The sequence below is a fragment of the Sciurus carolinensis genome, chromosome 5 (genome assembly GCF_902686445.1).
Source record: "Sciurus carolinensis chromosome 5, mSciCar1.2, whole genome shotgun sequence".
Taxonomy (NCBI): Eukaryota; Metazoa; Chordata; class Mammalia; order Rodentia; family Sciuridae; genus Sciurus; species Sciurus carolinensis.
In genome coordinates, this window is record NC_062217.1 from 102,570,304 (window position 1) to 102,589,999 (window position 19,696).

Consider the following 19,696-nt stretch of genomic DNA (forward strand, 5'->3'; position numbering starts at 1 on the left):
TCTATCATGCACAGAGCTTTTTTGGTTTTGTTTGTTTGCTGTTTTGATACTGGGTATCAAACCCAGGAGCATTCTATCTCTGAGTTTACATCCCTAGTCCTTTTTATTTTTTTAATTTTTGAGAAAGGGTCTAAGTTGCTGAGTCTGGCTTTGAATTTGAGGTCCTCCTGTCTGAACATCCTGAATTGTTGGGATTACAGATGTGAATCAGCCATGCCTGGCTATAAAGCTGTTTTTTGAGGGATAGCCCTCTGCAAAAATATTAGAGAAAATCCTAGAAAAATTGAAAAGGATCAGAATATGAACCCTACAATGCTTGTAAACATTTTTGTCCTGAAAATATGCTTTCTTACTCTATTTCCATAGGGGAATTAAGTCAGAGTTCTGTGAGACCATTGGAAATGCATTCCTCACAGAAAATTAGCCCTTTTATGGTTGTTTATGTTCATATACAACCATAACAATTCTATTGCTAACCTATGTGGCATGACTTCATCTTTTAATTTTAACTCTTTAAAAAGCATACTTTATAAAAGAACAGATCTTTACAAAGGACCTGGAAAATGAAAGTAAAAATCATTTATACTGCTTTATCATTAAGGTACTTATTAGCATTTTCATGTTATACCTCCTAGGATTTTTGCTTATGTGTATATTTACATGGCTGTTAATGTAACATGTGTTTAATTTTCAGCATTTGGTTCTTACCACATCTGTGCTTCTGTATTGCTTAAAATGACCACATAATATTTCCTCAGTTGTACTAATACCATAGTTTACATAACTTTGCCCCAATTTGGGTACTGAAATCGAAAATCTTGGTTTATAGATTTTTACAGGTTTTCCTAGGCTCACAAACATAAACTTCCCTGTGATTTCTGAGCCCTGTTGCTCAACAGTTTCCTTGATGGGTATTCTGAATTTATGATGCTATCAGAAGCTATGAGAACACAATCTCAACACACATTTGTCAGTGACAGGTTTTGCCATATTTTTGTCAGAATTTGTTAAGGAAAAAATTGATTTGCCGAACTGTTGCCTTTACTTGAGTATTAAGATGTTAAGTTATTATCCATGATAATAAACTAAATGATGTACTGTTTTTGTGTCTTTGTCCTTATTTGTTGTCTAAATATTCAGTAGGACTCATCTCCTTATTGCTTTTTTCCTCTGACTTTTTTTTTATTTGATTAGCTTATTAGCTTAATTTTAGGACCATTTTGTAATAAAAATTCTTGTTTTGATTTTGATGGATTTATATTTAACATGCTTCAGTTTAGGGAGAGCACATCTTAATTATTCAAATATACTATAAATCGTTATCTTTTCCATGAAAAGTTCTTAGTTTTGTTTTACTTTTTTGGTACTAGTGATTGAACCCAGGGGCACTCAACCACTGAGCCATATCCCTAGTCCTTACTTGTATTTTATTTAGAGACAGGGTCTCACTGAGTTGCTTAGGGCCTCACTAAGTTGCTGAGACTGACTTTGAACTCAAGATCCTCCTGCCTCACTCTCCTAAGCTACTGGAATTACAGGAATGAGCCACCATGCCTGGCTATTCTTAGTTTTTATATTATTTGCCTCTTATATTTTTTCCTTAGGCTTTTTTGTTTGTTTCATTGGTACAACGTTAGTGACGTTATTACACACACACACACACAATGAATATACATATATACACATATATGTTCACATATATACATATGTATTGTATATATATTTATATATTTTTTCCTTGCACCAGTATACACTACTGATTTTATACAAGTGTTTATGACTTTAACTGGTACCAATAATTCTTGTAAAATTTCTTTGAACTTTAGCCTTTCCATTGTGTTGTGAAATTCTCTGTCTTTTCCCATGCTTGGGATTGAACGTTGGGCCTTGCCGATGATCAGCAAGTACTCTGCCACTGAGTGATACTCCCAGCCCTTTATTTATTTATTTGTACCAGGGATTGAACCCAGTGGCACTTAATCACTGAGTAAAATCCCCAGCCCTTTTTCCGTTTTATTTTGAGACAGTGTTGCTAAATTGCTGAGGCTAGCCTTGAACTTGTAATCCTCCTACCTCAGCCTCCCAAGCTGCTGGGAATGTTTTGTACATTTGAAGAAAATTCTAACCTTGTGATTATAACAGCAGAGATAATGTACACATTTTGCTTTTTTTGGAATGTCTCTAAAAGTTGTGCTTTGTTTTCAGTTTTGGGAATTAAACCCACGTTAGGTTTTGCACATGCTCTACTGTTGAACTACATTCACAGCCCTTATTTTATGTTTTGAGGTAGCCTCTTGCTAAGTTGCCAGGCTGGCCTTTAATTTGAGATCCTCCTGCCTCAGATCCAAATAGCTTAGATTATAGACCTGTGCCATTGCCCCTAACTGGAATGTCTCTAGGAGTTTTGCTGTGTATGTTAAATTTTGGTTTGAGATAGATTTTAAAAAGCTTTTAGGAAGGCTGGGAGAGAGCTCAGTTTGCTAGAGTGCTTGCCTTGTAAGCATAAGGCCCTGGGTTCAATCCCCAGCACTGCAAAAAAAAAAAAAAAAAAAAAAAAAAAGGTTTTTAGGGATTCTCCATTGCTACTTTGTGAAATTCTTTGTTGATGTTGGATTTTATCATTTGTTTGTAGCATCTAATGACATAAATGACTGATTGTGAAGACTTTTCCTGGAAAAGAATTCTGTTTCTGTATGTTCAGGTGTCATGAATATGATGATAACTTCTGATCTGTTTTTGAACATACTTTGGATTTCCTGTAGGTATGCGAACTTTGAACTTACCCCTCTTACCCTCCGCTCTTTTGTGCATTCATGTCTTATAATGTTCAACCAGGACTTAGGGGACAGAGCAGGGTGCTGCTGGCATCTGGCATCTTGCAAGCAAGTGTGCTGGGAGGAAGGCAGACCCTTCTTGGGTGATTTTTTTCCTCCGGGAGTCTGTGATATCTTTTTTGTCTTCTCCTGGCTCTGCTTCATCATCTATGTGTCTATAACATTGTTGGAATGGGCAGTTCTTTCATTCATTTTGACCATTTGGAAAGCACATAGGAAAAAAAAAAGTTCAACCTTGCTGTTGTCTTCTTCATTAGGACAGTCTGTTACTCCTTAGAGGGATAGTATTGTCATCCTTGATTTCCCTCAGAGTCAAGTTACCTAGAGGTCCTAAATAAATGTCAGAAAGGATTTGAGGTCCCAGTTGTGGATATCTTGTGTTACACTGAAGTATAGGGGGAAGAGAAAATAGTACTGTAAGACAAAGCAATCAAATAGACCTTTGTGATGCAGTAAGAGGAAATTACTGCAAATGCCTGAAAAACCTATTGTTACATATGCTTTTATATAAGAGAGCTCTTATATTTGTGAACATGGCCACAGTCTTATGTGATCTTTACAGCAACCCTGTGAATTGAATAGAGGTTATTACACTTGTCTTTTACAGTCAGGAAGTAAGAATTTAGAAATTCATTAGTTTGCCTAACCTCTCACAGTGCTGGAACTTGAGCATTAGTTTCTGTTTGCTGATTTTGTACTCTTTTCTGTTGCCTTTCTCAGAAGTGGAAGGGTGAGAGAAAGGGAAGCAATGGGCATCTCCATGTCATCTGGATAAATTACATTAGGGAAATGACAAAGGGAAAATAAAAATTTCTTTTAGACTACTTTGTTTCCACATTCTTTTTTTAAATATATATTTTTAGATGTTGATAGACCTTTATTTTATTCATTTATTTATATGAGATGCTGCAAATTGAACCCAGTGCCTTACACATGCCAGGCAAGCACTCTACCACTGAGCTATAATCCCAGCCCCACTAAAAATAATTTTATTGAGTTATAGTTTACACTCATTAAATTAACTGATTTAAAGTTTATAATCTTATGACTTTCACTATACCCACTATACCCAAGAACTATTTAACCATCCCTATTGTAATTTTTAGAACATTTTCATTACTTTAAAAAGGATACTCTTTTAGCCATTACTCCCTACCAATTGCCCTTTTCTACCCACCCCAGCTTTGTGAACCACCAGTCTACTTTTTGTCTCTGTGGATTTGTCTACTCTGCAAACTCATACAAATGTCTTCATATGGCCTTTTGTGACTGGATTCTTTCACTTAAAATGACGTTTTCCAAAATTCATCCATATTGTGTGTATCAGTACTTTCTTTTTATTATTGAATGTTTCTATTGAGTGGATAATACAAAACAAGTTTTTGGGAAGTTTTCATAAATGGGGCAAATGTTTTTATTTCTTTTGGGTATGTATGCCCTAGGAGTAGAAGTGGTAGGTCATATGGTAACATGTTTAACATTTTGAGAAAGGATCAGACTGTTTTCCAAAGAGCTGCATATATTCCCATCAGCAGTGCGATGTCATCGTTTGCTTTACATTTCTCTGATGGCTAAAGAAATTGAGTAACCATTTTTTATTGGATTGTCTTTATTAAATTTTAATGGTAAGAGAGGTTTTTTTTTTTTTTTACATATTTGGAATATAAATCACTTACTAGATACATGACTTACAAAAACTTCTTTCTATTCTGTGGATTATCTTTTTACTTTTAATTTTTTGGTGGTACTAGTGATTAAACCTAGGGGTTTTGCACATGCAAGCACTGCTGCTGAGTTGAGTTGTCCTTGACTCTTTATAAAAAATTGTTTTGTGAAATAAGGTCTCATTAAGTTGCTCAGACTGGCCTTGAACTTGTGATCCTTCTGCCTTAGCCTCCCAAATAGCTGGGTTTGTGGTATGCAAACCATATCCAGAAATCTTTTCACTTTTTTCAGTACTGGGTGTTGAACTTGGGTGCTTTGTCACTGAGCTATATCCACCACCCAGCTCCCACCCTGCCTTTCTGTTAAAATTTGAGACAGGTTATCACTGAGTTGGCCAGGCTGGCCTTGAATGTGCAATCTTCCTATCTTAGCCTCCTCAGTAGCTGACATTATAGGTGTGCACTACTGCAGCTGGCCTCTTTTCACTTTCTTGATGGTATCTTTTGAAGCACAAAAATTTTCATTTTGATGATATGTAGTTTGTATTTTTTCTTTGTTTTTAGGAAGGAATACACATTCATTCTTTTGCATGTGACTATTCAGTTAGCCTAGCCCTATTTATTGAAAAGACCATTCTTTCACTATAGAATGGCCTTAATGTCTTGGTTGAAAATCAGATGACCGTTGTTGATACATGTCCTGGATTCTAAATTGTATTCTATCGATCTACACATGTATTATTTTTGTTTTGTTTTAGTACTGGGGATTGAACCAGGGATTACTTAACCACTAAGACATAACCTCAGCTCTTTTATTTTTTTAATGTCTTTATTTTGAGACAGCGTCTCACTAAGTCCTTAGGGCCTCATTAATTTCCTGAGGCTGGTCTTGAACTTTAAATCCTCCTGCCTGAGCTTCCTGAGTCATTAGGATTATAGGTGTGCACCACTATACCCAGCTCTGTTGATCGATCAGTTGATCTTTTTATCTATCCATCCATTCATCTTTATTGAATATCATGATCTTGATAACTGTTCTTTTGTAGTAAGTTTTGAATTTGAGAAGTGTGAATCTTCTAATTTTGCTCATCTTTTTCAAGGTTGTTTTAGTAATTTTGAGTCCCTTGAATTTCCATATAAATTTTGGAACTAGCTTTTCATATTTCTGTAAAGAAGTCATCTTATATTTTGATTGAGATTAATTTGACTCTTTAGATCAGTTTTGGGAGAACTGCCATCTGTGTTAGTCAGTTTTCTGATGCTATGACAAAATACTAGAGATAAAATAGGAGGAAAGATGTTTTTTTTGGCTTACGGTTTCAGAGGCTTCAGTTCGTGGTCTTAGCCTTTCTTAGCCTTTGACTTTTGGCGCCATAGTCAGGCAGTTCATCATGGCAGAAATATGTGATGGAAGAAAACTGCTCACTTCTTGGTGACCAGGAAGGATGTGGGGAGGGAGAGAGGTAAAAGGGAGAGAAAAAAAGAGGGGGAGAGGAGGAGGAAAGTGATATGGACAAAATACATCCTTCAAAGGCATGTCCCCAGTGACCTACTTCCTTCAGGTAGGCTGTTCCTCATAAAGTTTCCATGGTCCCCTAACATTGCCACCAACTGGGACCAAGCCTTTAACACACAAACCTTTGGGGAACATTCCAGATTCAAACTGTAACACCATCTTAACAATATAAAGTCTTCTGATCATGAATATAGGATTTTGATTTCCAGACTCAAGTAACTAAACTTAGTAGTCCAGTTCTTACAGATATGGATGTTTATTTCACGTGTCCCAAATTTTGTGAGTTAGCATTAGTGCAGTTGAAGTCCTTGTGTCCAGATCATTAGGCATAATACATAGGTTTAACCATTGCTTTTAAAGATGAATTAATACAAAACAGATATCTGGAAATTATATAAAGAAAATCGTATAATACCTGCTTTATGCTTTTATAATAACCTTCACATTAAAAAGTGGCATGGTGGACTGGGATTGTGGCTCAGTGTAGAGTGCTTGCCTAGCACATGTGAGGCACTGGGTTCGATCCTCAGCACCATGTTAAATAAATAATTGAATAAAATAAAGGCATTGTGTACAATCTACAACTGAAAAAATATTTTTAAAAAGTTGCATTGTCTGTTTTGTGATTTGTTTTAAACTTAGGTTTATCTTCAGTATGTCTGGCATACGAGAGGGATTGTTCAAGCAAACTTATAGATCTATTTTCTGAAGGTGGGGGTGCACATCTGAAGACTAGTTCCCAGATCTGGAGGTTTAAGAGCATGGTGTTGGCATTACTTTCTGGTGAGGGTCTTATAACATGGTGGATGGCATCACGTGGTGGGGACACAAGAAAGTGGGGAGAGCAAGAAGGTGGAGAATATAGGTGATGTTTCACATGGCAAGAGAATGAACAGAAGCAGTGAAAGTTGCTTTATAACAACCTGCTGTTGAGTAAACTAATGAAACCTAACTTGCTCTCTCAAGAAAGCATTAATCTCTCATAAAGACCATCATCTCTTGAGACCCCATCATCTAAATTCCTTTACACTGGGGACTAAGCTTTTTTAGTACATGAACCTCTGAGGGACACACAGTATCAAAAACCATAGCACATGACCATTCTCCTTCATTTACACATTGGCTGTTTTCATGCTAAAAAGCAGAGTTGATTAGCTGAAGCAGATTCAGCTACATACCTGAAATATTTATCTGGCCTGTTACAGGAAAAGTTTGCCAACAACTGGTGTAGTGAGTCCAGATTTTTGGAAGGTTAAGCATGGATCATAGATACATTGAATTTTTGTTAGACTTCTTAACCTCCAGTCTTACTATTATATATATTCAAGGGCAGCAGTTTTAAGGAAACATACCTGCTTATATCAGGATGAGTACTTGATCATGAAAAAAGTTTAACTTCAAAAATACAGCAAATGAAGAAGGTGCTTAAACTTAAGTAGACAATGGAGAATTAATCTTTGTTATGCATGTACCTGATCCACCAGCTTCTTTCAGGTACTCCCATTGTATTAGAGGAATGTTAGGATTTTCCTCCTAAAAAGTCATTTTCTGGACCTTTTTTTTTTTTTTTTTTTTTTGATACTAGGAATTGAACTCAGGGGCACTTAACCATTGAGCCACATCCCTAACCCTTTTTATTTTTTATTTAGAGAACTCGCTAAGTTGCTTAGGGCCTCACTGATTTTCTGAGACTACTCTTGTAATTCCCCTGCTTCAGCCTCCTTAGTTGCTGGGATTATAGGTGTGTACTATCACACTTGACTATTTACTGTCATTTTTGAAGATAAAGCATTTATCATTATCTCTTTAAGTATGAATATGAATATAAAGATAAAATGCCAATCTCATTCTTAGAAAAGTATTTTAGCTCAGTTATTTTTCTCTTCACTCCTCTTAGCTTGAAGTCCATGGCCCAAAATGACTCTACCATTGGAGACTCTCTTCTATAAAGAGGGAGACCGGATCAGAGGCTGGAATGAGCATGCCGCTGCATCAGATCTCTGCCATTCCATCTCAGGATGCCACTTCTGCTAGAGTCTACAGAAGTAAGACCAAAGAAAAGGAGAGGGAAGAACAGGTAATGGGAGAATAAATACCTTTTTAAAGTTTTCATTTCAATAAATGATCTTTAATTATGCTTAAGTTCTAAAGATCAGGGTTTCCTTAGGTAATATAGTAATAAACACAAAATAGTTGCACTTAGAAGAGATTGTCTTTTGGTAGGTTTCTAGGTTTTCAGCGGGTTTTTTTTTTTTTGATGTAAACTTATTCTGCTTATAAATAGTTATAAATGGTTTATCTTTATTAGTTAAGTCTGTATGCCTGATTACTTCTGGTAAATCACTAAGACAAAGTTCTTGCCAGGTGCGTTGACACATGCCTGTAATCCCAGCGGCCTGGGAGGCAGAGGCAGGAGGATGGTGAGTTCAAAACCAGCCTCAACAGTGTTGAGGTGCTAAGCAATTCAGTGAGACCCTGTCTCTAAATAAAATATGAAATAGGGCTGGGGATGCTGCTTAGTGGTTGAGTGCCCCTGAGTTCAGTCCCTAGTAACACCCACCTGCCACAAAAAAAGACAGAGTTCTTTTGAATTTTCAGAACATGATGCAAAGCATGAATTTATTTGAAGAAAAATTTACTTGGTTCAAGGGGGATCATAGTTAATACCACTGAACTTCTCTCTGCCCTCATACTTGTGATCTGGCTTGACAATTAGATATGCATTATAATCTGAGAAGTTCAGTATGGAGGATATTAGGACTTCTAATCCCAGTCCAGGGGGTCAAGCAAAACTTCCTGGAGAAGATGGCATTTGTGTGGAGAGCTGAAACAATAAACCGGAGTTAGGAGAAAGGGATAAGACAGAGTATCCCAGGTTGGGGAAATGCTCCATGCCAAATGCCTGAAGATTAGAGCAATGTGAATTTGAGGAGATTAAAATAAAATACTTAGCATAATAAAGGTCAGAGTGGATAGTGGGAAGACAGGAAGCTGGAAAAATCAGCAGAAAGTTACCTTAAGGAGTTTGGATTTATCTGTGCAAAGATTTGAATGATCAAATTTTTGTTCTTAAAAGTTTCACTGAGACTGCAGTTTGGAGAATGAATTCAGTAAGTTCTGGGGAGACTAGAGAATGATTTAATAGTCTAGGTATGGCACACTTTTTCTGTAAAGGGCCAGATAATAAAGATATATGTTGCTTATTAATGGGAATGTGGTATGTATGTATGAGTATATCACAATGAATTCCATTACTATGTATAATGCACCAGTAAATTTTTTAAAATTATAGGGATACATTCTGAGAAATAAACTATAAGGCAATTTTATCATTGTGCATACATCATGGAGTGTACTTGTATAACTAAGAGCGTCATGGAAGGAGTCAGTAGGCAATATAACCAAAACATTATTTTATGGTGCCTGATTGTACTTTAGACTTTGTGGACCATTCATACCCACTGAACTTTGCTATTGTGGTATGAAAACACTTACACGGTTTGTCAATGTATGGACCTGACTGTGTTCCAGTAAAAGATTGTTTACAAAAAAGGTGGAAACTGTATTTTGAAGACAGGCCAGTCCCTGAACCTCATTGGCCTATGGAAAAAGGTGATATCATCTGGGATTGGGTAATGAAGGTATTTAGTTTATTAATTCATTGGACTTGGTGAATATATGTGGGGAGGGACAGGGAAGAATCAAGGGTGACTTCCTGCTTTTCTCCCTTGCCTTTACAATGTGCTCTATAAACATGCCAGTTAGTTCTTGTAGAATTTCTATTTCATAGTTAAACTGATTTTTTCCTAAGACTAAGATAAAAAATTAGTGTCATTCAGTTTGAAATCATTGTAGTTGATTGGACACCATTCTTCCCATCATTCCATAAAGAATTAAAAAAACAAATCTATCACATTGTAGCTCCTTTGAAGTACATGGACTAAAATGAAAATTCCAATAAGTTAAAATAGATCTCTGCATTCTTAGTTTATGTTTTCCCACACCATTTTGTTTTCTGAACTCTTGGGAGAAGTGTAACCAGCATTGGTTGAAATGCCAGCTGAGGGTAGTGATAAGGTACATAATTGTTAGATGTATTTTTTTCTCACTTGCTAGGGATAAAAGAAGACCCCCCCAATATCTTTCCCATATTCTATCAATGGAAGACTTATTTAAATTAATACTCTTTCTTATAACCCTTCTTTAACCCAAATGGATTTTTAAATATAACTAAATAGAATCTTACTTTAAGGTGCTTGCCTGTACCAAGTTGAGACTGCCAATTTTCTTTTCATTGTAGGGTTGAATTTAGACAATAAATGGCTAGAATTTCTTGGTGTGTCTCTTAGTCTGCTCTGGCTGCTCTAACAAAATAACATAGGTGGGTGGCTTAAGTAATAAACATGCGTTTCTCACAGTTCTAGAGTCTGGAAGTCTGAAATCAGTGTTCCTGTTTCTTGGCTTGTGAACAATTGCCTTCCTGTGATATCCTCACATGTTGAGGGGAGAGAGGGAGCTCTTTCATGTTTCTTCACAGAAGAGCACTAATCCCATCATAAGACCCTACCCTCATGGCCTAATTTTTCGCAGATGCTGAATTTCCAAATATCATCTCATTGGGGATTAGGGTTCCAATATAGGAATTTGGAGGGAGTGAAATAGACATTCAGTCCATAGCAGTGTATGAGAGTCCATGCATATGAGAAAGATGCACATGCTTGGTGTGAAATACAAAAAAGGAAGACATCCCATATTTTAGTCAAGAAGGGAGATTCTTTTTGATATATACCCTGCTTTAGATTTCATTCTTAAGTGGATATTCAATAAATGCTTATTGAATTTATTTATTTCATAGTATGGTTTTAAAAGTTTAAATAAATAGCATTGACTTGTTGTATTCATAGTATTGGGATTTTGATTGGTACTGGGAAGAAAGACAAACTATCCTGTTTCATCTTTGTGGGGGTAATAATTTGAACCTGGTGACAACCTGACAGTCCTGGAAATCATAGTGCCACTGTGCAGCTGCAGACAGTGGAATAGCAGTTAAGACCGGATCAGGCAGGACCCCCAGAGCTTAGTAGAGATTAGAGAAAGAAACTTTGCAGAGGCATCCTTTCCTTCCATCTTATCATTCTTTGTTCTCAGAACTGCAAAGATGAAATTTATCCCTTATTTGTTTCAGGTTATTCCAAGGGTGAATTTATGTATGATTCTTTCTGTAGCACCTATTGGGTAAGCCTGTCTATAATTCTTCTATGGAGAATTAACGTACTTTCATATAATAGTCAATATGATTGATGAGTAAGAAGAATGTTTTATAATCCACAAAAGGATTTCTGTTGCTTTTGCTTTCTTGAAGAAGTATATATATATTTTAAAGTTTTTATGGATATTGATCCATTGCTTTTAAAACTCAGGTCTGCATTTGGAAACTTGATTTGGTGGTTAAATATGCATCTTTTTTAGTGTGAGAGTATATATATATTTTTGGTAATACTGGGTATTGAACCCAGCACCTCTTTACCACTGAGCTAAATCCCTAGCCCCCTCTCTGCCCCCTTTTTTATTAAAATTTTGAGACAAGGTCTTGCTAAGTTGTTGAGGTTGGCCTCAAACTTTTGGTCCTTCTGCCTCAGCCTCCCAAGTTGCTGGGATTACAGGCATGCTCAACCATGCCTGGCTGTTGTGAGAATTTTCATTAGATAATGTTAATAAGATTTTTAAAATTTCTGTTTTTTATTGGTACATTATAATTATATATAACAATAGGATTCATTGTGGTGTATTCATATATATGTAACACAATTTGGTCAATTTAATTCCCTAATACCTTTTCCTTCTTTTCCCCCCTTCCCCGGTCCCCTTTTTTTACTCTACTAGTCTATCTTCTGTTTTTTGCATCTTTAAAATATACCTGTTCCATATTACTGTCTGGTTAGGCATCACCATCTGTGAGATTATTTGCATGGCTTCTTGAGTCTTCCATCTACCTTACCTGTGAGGGACTCAAGAGATTATTTGTTGTAGTCTGTTTTCTGTTGCTATAACAGAACACCTGTGACTGAATATTTTATAATGAAAAGAAGTATAGAATAAAAGAAATACTAAATTCAAATTGATCAGTTTATGAAGAGAAGAGGCTTATTTAGCTCATGATATTCTGCCTCAGCTCTAACCCAAGGAATGGAGTTGGCTGTGTATGGACTGAGACCTCTGAAACCGTGAGCCCCCAGATAAACTTTTCTTCCTCTGAAATTGTTCTCGTCAGGTCCTTTGGTGAAAAAACTGACTAAAACAGAAGGATCACTTCTTCCAGAATAAACTCAGCTTTTGTCTTTCTCACATAGTGTGCCATTGTGCACAGTCCTCACCATGTCTTCTCATTGGCTCATGCTTCTGTCTAGCCTTTCTGTGTGTGTTACCCATGTGGTCTAGGGAAACCCTTCCCTCTTCAGCTACATTATGAACTATGAGCTAGTGTGGCATTCTTTGTGCTGGTGGGGTGACTGTGACAAAGTATGGTAAAGGGAAAAGGGAAGCAACTTAGCTGGGGCAGGGCTACAGGCAACCTCTGCTGTGTTGGGGTTAATGTCTCTTGTTGCAGGGGTGTCATCCATGACCCATATGATGGGTAAAGGAAAATTATCACCCCTTCATGCCCCTACCATTTCTCAATGCCTTAGGAGAGTCCATGCCCATTGGAGTCAGCCCAGGTAGGTTTCTTCTTCCTTTGCAGTCATTCCTTTTCCTCTAAAGGCTGACTACCCACCCTCCCATCCCTTGAGTGAGAAATTAAGGGAACCTTGTTACCTAAAGCAGAATACCTATGACTGAAATATAATTTCCTGAGAGCAAAAGCCTGACGCATTTCCAATGAGTGGAGAAGAAAAATAAAGAATGAAGTAGTAGGGTAAAAATGAGGGATACAGGATACAGTTGGAGAACATTGCAGGCGATTGGACTTCCCAGATGCAGTGACAAGATGGTAGGAGTATGGGTTTTCCTGTCTTTGGTTCAATTCCTCTTGGAATTATGTTTTTAGTTGCAGAAAATTGACTGCTTCAGACATCATGCATTTGGAAATGTGTAAGCATTGACAAATTGGGGGAAATGAATGTTTATCTGCTTCCTAGAAGAATACCAATGAGATGAAAGGTTTATTTATAGCCTGAGACCAGGAAAATTCCCCTTTGAAACAGTTTATTTCCTGGCACTGGTACTCAAAGCTCCCTTCCCCCAGCTGTTGGTGATTTTCTTTGGTTTGCAGTAGCTGATCAGTAGCTAAATATAAATAGTGGCCTACCAATAACAAGGCAAGCTGTGTGCTGCTTTTCCTACAACCAGAACACTGTAGGACAGGTTTATATAAATAAAGAAGAAAATAAATTTTTTTGTTCCTTCAGACATCTGTGGTTAATTATTTACTTTTTCTACTTTTTTTTTTTTTTTTTTTTAATGTAAGTCTGGGTTATAGGTTAGCATACCGGAAGAGCAAACAGATCCAGTAACATACTGTCATTTACCAGAAAACTTAACTTCCATTCCTTACATGCCAGCAAGTGTGGTTTAGAATCTTTACATTGCATATTGCTATAGGGCACTAGTGAAATTGGTTGCTGGAATGGACTAGTCATGAATTATTCATTCACTGCCTGGTTCCTTGGAAATCAGTTGGAGGAAGTAGTTAGTCCATTTTGATCACAGGAGCATTAATTACACTAAGGGCCTTGAGTCCAGAGGCTGTGAGGATGGGCTTCTGCTGACTCTTGTAAGGCTGAAGCTGCTGTGTAGGCAGAGCTCATCCTCCCGTGTGGAGCACAGGCACCATGCTGCAGGGGAGAGCTGCACTGAGGATACACCAATGTATTCCTGCTGGAAAATGAAGCTTCAGGTAGGAGAAGAGCTCTGTCAGCAGTGCTAAGGTTTCTCACTGATTTTAGGGATGCTGTTTTTGGCCTTCTGTAACAATTATGTATAGAACTCAAGAGTTTTTCTCCCTGTAGAGGTATCCAATCTGAGAAGTTTATCAGTTTTTATCTTCAAGGGTGTACATTGTTTCACAAAAGTGTTCCTCAAAATTGTGGAAAGTATTTTTAAGCAAATAAATGTTTAAATGTATATATTATATATAGCATTTTAATGATATCTTCCTTTTTATGTAAAATCATCCTTTTAATGGGTGTAGTATTGCTCATTTAATTTTAAATCATGGATTTTTGAATCATGGTTTTGGAAAATCTTGAGAAAGACAGTTTAGTTCACAATTTGGGTAGAGCTGCAGGCTCTATTGATATTTTCTACAGGAAGTATTGTTTGCAGAAGCTACTTCGGTCCTTTCTGCTAAAACATTCATCCTGGGAAGATCTTTAGCTTCTCATAGAATGGAAAAATGCATAGAAGAAAGAACAAAGGGTCTTTGTTCTTTTGGTTGTTATTATTTACACTCTTCCCCCCCCCCATGGGTGTGTTTTAAGTGAGACATATAATTTCATTTGGCAGGGCTGATATAATGTTGCCATTTGCTTTTTGTCTGTCTGATTTTGTATGGATGCTGTCTCTGTTAACTTTGCTGAGCCTGAGATTCTCTTGCTGTGAGAACACAAAGATAGTAAGGATGAAAAGAACCACACCACCAAGGTATCTGAACCAAATTGGATATATTATTTAATCATTAAATATTATTTTCAGTTTTTAAACTCTACTAATGTCTCTTGAATATATGCATTGTGGGCTCTGAGATAACCAGGGAAGATCAACAGTTTCCTATACTGCTATAAGAGCAGGGGTTTTTATTTTGTTCACTCATCATTCCCAAGAGTCTAAAAAACTGCCTGGGTCACAGTAGTTGGTCAATAAATGTGTTTCTGAATGAGTAAATTCTGAACTGAAGACTGAAAATATTCAGTAGCCTTTGAACAAAGGTTGCTTGTTCATATAGCACTGAAGGAAGTTGTAGTATAATTTTTGTAATAACTTTTATAGGAAATGGTTTCTTGTTTATATTTCAATAGATTATTTCAGGTTCAAGGTTTTGCGTACTTGATACATAATTTTTAAATGGTAAATTTTTATCTCTATATAATTTTTTATATAAAATTTATATAAATATTTTACTATTTATATAATTATAAATATTACAGGACTCAGAAAACCTTTGTTTTCAGCAAAGCTTTATTTCCTGTTTAGAAAATAAAAATGAAAAATACTTCATAGAAAATGTACTTGGAAAAGATTATATTCTTTTAAAATTATTATTTTTTTTTAAATTTTGAGAGAGTCTCATTAAGTTGCTTAGGGCCTCACTGAGTTGCTAAGGCTAGCTTTTGAACTTGTAATTGTTCTGCCTCAACCTTGCAAGTTGCTGGAATTACAGGTGTGTACTGCCACACCCAGCTTGGAAAAGATTATATCTAGTAAGGTTATGATTCTAACCATACCTTGTTGATGTAGGTTTTTTTTTTTCGTTCTTTCTTTTTTTTTTTTTTTTGGTGGTGGGGATCGAACCCAGGGCCTTGTGCTTACAAGGCAAGCACTCTACCGACTGAGCTATCTCCCAGCCCCTGATGTACGTTTAAAAAGCATTTATCAGTCTTATTTCAGAAGGGAACTATGAATCAGTTTAATTTCAGGAGTTTTTAAACTGCAGAATGTGTGGTGTTCAGTGGCACTAAACAGAGCAACATATTTCCTGTAGACACCACATCTGGGAACTCAGATGAACCACAGGTTACAAGGAGATATTAACTCTCCTCCCCTCTTCTTCCCACACAAGCTCACTTATGAAGGAGAAAGTGGCAATCTACAGACTAGATGAATGGCCCAGAACAAGGCTTTAGTTGTTATAGTCTTGTGCTTGGCTATAATCATGTATTTTCTAGTTGTTTGTTACTTTGTAATTGCCCAATTAAAACTAAAACAAAAAACAAACCAAACAAAATGTGAAGCAGATAACTGTATTACTATAAATTTGGCTTATATTGCTTAAGCAGTTATTTATTTATTTTTTTGCTTAAGCAGTTATTGATGCATTTCACCTTTCTTTATATAAATCACTGTAGTCCATTTGTTGCAGTATGGTTTTATAAATTGTAGGTTCTTCCTCCTTTTGTGATGTTATTTTTTCCCTGAAATTAAACTTGTAATTAAAGCTGTAATGACTGCATCCTAAATTTTGTTTTAAATTTGAACTTCTTATAAAATGATATTTGTACCATTTTTATTGTTTTTTAAAATGACTGATTTTTCTTTTATTTTTGATAAGTAGATTATGGTGTAGATTATATCATAATTCTCCTGAATCCTTTTTGCTGATTATATTAGTTGCTAGGGCCATAACAAAATAGCACAGGCTTTAGCAACAGAAATTATTTTTTTCAAAATTCTGGAGGCTAGAAAGTCCAAGATCAAGGTCCAATACAGTTGTTTCTGGTAAGGACTCTCTTTCTGGTTTGCAGATGATTGCCTTCTCTCGGTGTCCTTATGTGACCTTTTCCTGTGTGCACATCCTTACTGTCGGTTTCTCTTCTTCTAAGGACACTGGTCATATGGATTAGGGTCCCCATCGTTATGCTTCATTTAACTTTAACTCCTAAAGCTTTATCTCTGAATATGGTCACATCATGTGCTGGTGGGTAGAGCTTCAGAATGCAAATTTGGGGAACACACAGTTTTGTCCTCTGCACTGACCATAATGATATTTTTTAAAGTAAGATTTCTAATAAATTTATTTTTATTCTTTTTCAGTATAAAAAATTGTAAATAATTTGAAACTAAAGCGCCAGGCCACAAAATGCATGCAGGGGGACTCTTATTCATATGTGGGTTGTGCTGGGGATCAAACTCTTATGCATACTGGGCAAGTGTTATACTACTGACCCACAACCCCAGCACACTTAAAGCATCTGTAAGCTAAATAATTCTTGTTTCTAATGTATACATATAGAATTTATTTTAAAATTTAACTCCCTTTTCATCATCTTCCATTTCACTCCCATTTCATTTTCTTCCTATGCACTTCTCAAGTCAGTATTTAAGGAGGTATTCAATCTGCCCTTCCCAGAAGCAGTAGTTATAGGTAGGGTCGATTTAGAGCTATGCCAGGGCAAAGTGTAGGTTTGATGTGGCAGAACTGTGTTTGAATTCCAGCTCCTCTGTCCGCCCCCACCCCATCTCTGGGCAGTACTGAACTGGGGAACCTCATGAAATTCCTGAATTTCTCTGAATCTATTTTTTTTTCATTTTACAGATGAAGATTGCACTTTGTGCAAAAGATTGGTTTCTCAACATGCATGTTAAAATAATTTTATTGGCCAACAATCATAAGTAACATGTGCAACATATGTTCTTTTATAGAATTACAATCAAAATGATGAAGATGACCAATTAATACCCAATAATATGACTGTAAACAAAATAACAGAAAATAATAAACATTGGTGAGGATGTGGAGAAATTGGGACCCTGTTCACACATTGCTGGTAGGGATGTAAAGTATTACAGTTCTTCAGCAATTAAACAGAACTACCTGCCTTATGATGCATTATTCCCACTTCTAAAATTTTCCCAGAGAATTCTAAACAGATGTTTAAGCAAAAACATGTATATGGATGTTCATAGCAACACTATTTACAATAGTCATCAAAGGAAGTCATCTGGGTAGAAGCAACCCAGATGTCCATCAGTAGAAGAATAAATGAAATGTAGTAAATCCATGCAAGAGAATATTCAGCCATTATAAGAAATGAAGTGTTGATACTTGTGACAACATTGACTGAACCTTTGAAACATTATGCTAAATGAAAGAATCTAGTAACAAAAGACCATATTTTGTGTGATTCCATTTTTAGAAAATATCCAGAATACACAAGTTCATAGAACATAGTAGTGATTGCCGGGGGCTGGGGAGAGGGGAATGAGAGTGACAGCTACAGAGTTTAGGTTTTCATTTTAGGATAATGAAAATGGTCTGGAACTAGATGGTGATGATGGTTGCATAGCATTGTAAGTGTGCTAAATATCACTGAGTTGTACACTTTCAAGTGGTTAGAATGGTAAATTTGATATGTATTTACCACAAGGAAAAAAAATTAAAAGGGTGAGCTTGTAACAAGAAAAAAAAAAGCCAATTTATGACATGTTTTAAAGAATTAATTTTACTCATGATTTGAGAGAGCCAGGCAAATATTCTACCAGTTTTAAAAAAAAGTCAAGAGAGCACCAATTTCTGTGGAGGGAAAAGAATGTTGAGATGAATTACAAATGATTACAGAACTTTTTCCAAATGGTATGAAGTCTGTTAAAGTCACTCTAAGGCATAATTTAGTATCTCAGAGGTATTTAGAGTTTATTTTCAACGAAGAGTTGCATATAGTTTTCCATTGAAATAACATTTTTTTTTCCTCTAGATTCTGTTTTTTGTTTTTTGTTTGTTTGTTTTTGTTTTCAAATCAAACACATGAAGAGAATGTTTAATGGAAGATTTAGGTTAAACAGTTACTCTTATAAGAAGAATTTGTATGACTATTACTTGAATTCTCTTATATAAACAACCAAAATTTATGGGTTGAATATTGAGTGACCCACATTCTCTCATTTAATAAAAAACAATACAAAAAACAAACAATAAAACAGAACAGAACGAATACATTTGAGACCCACTAAATGCTTCTAGCAGTTAGGGAAACAGATAAGAAAATCAAGCTCTTGTGTTCATTCTTAGGACAAAACATAGAATACAAGTATTAATATTAAGTATTTTAATATCATTTCAGATAAATGTTAAGGAAAAGTAAAGCAACTTGAGGGGAATAATATGGTTAGAGAATACTGAGTTATCAGTAAGAGATCCTGCCAGGTCATACTGATAAAATTTCATGTAATAGGAGAACAGATGCTGACACACACATAGGTGCATATACACATTCTTAAGGGGAAGAAAGAATGAATCTGAATAATGCATTTAAAAAAGCTCAACAATGTTTTATACTACCTTTTACCATGTCCATGGAATTTTACCAGTTGAATAAGACAAAGAGAACTGTTAATACAAGCAAATATGTAATTAGTTTTCTGATTAAAATTTAATATCTACAGAAATTAGAAATTAGAAAATAATAAGAAATAATTTTCATGTCATTGAGAAAATCAAATCTGCAATTATAACCTATTAATAATTAACAACTAGAACACTGTGAGCTACAGACAAGGTTAAAAATTCCCAATATTCCATTGTGAAAAAGATTCCCTGATTTTGATTTTAAAAATCTCATTGAAAAGTTATTCTTGATCACAAAATAACTTCTGATTAGATTCAACCTGTTTTATTTATAAAGACACAGTGAGAATGGGCCTTCTTAAGTTGGCTTTGCTCCAACTTTCCTTGAGGAATTTCAGGTTGGATTTTTTTCTTTTTTTAAAAAGTTTTTATTATTGCATTATAGTTACACATAATAGTGGGGTTCATTTTGACATATTCATAAATTTATATAGTATACTTTATTCCATTTCTTTTTAAATTTGTTTTAATTAGTTGTACATGATAGTAGAATGCATATACTCCATTTCAATCCCCAGTGCTTCTTCTTATACTCCCCTTTTTCTTTCCCCAGTACCTTTTTTTTTTTTATTGTAAACAAATGGGATGCATGTTGTTTCTCTGTTTGTACATGGCATTAAGGCAT

The 19,696-nt window shown here is 35.7% G+C and overlaps 1 protein-coding gene across 1 annotated transcript in view; it reads left to right on the forward strand.

Annotated features, from left to right (window-relative positions):
- Marchf8 (membrane associated ring-CH-type finger 8) overlaps positions 1-19,696 on the forward strand; it is a 117,601-nt gene that overhangs the window by 46,651 nt on the left and 51,254 nt on the right. The window contains 1 exon segment of the mRNA XM_053743402.1: positions 7,912-8,091. Coding sequence (XP_053599377.1) covers positions 7,990-8,091 — 102 coding nt within the window. The 5' untranslated portion in view covers positions 7,912-7,989.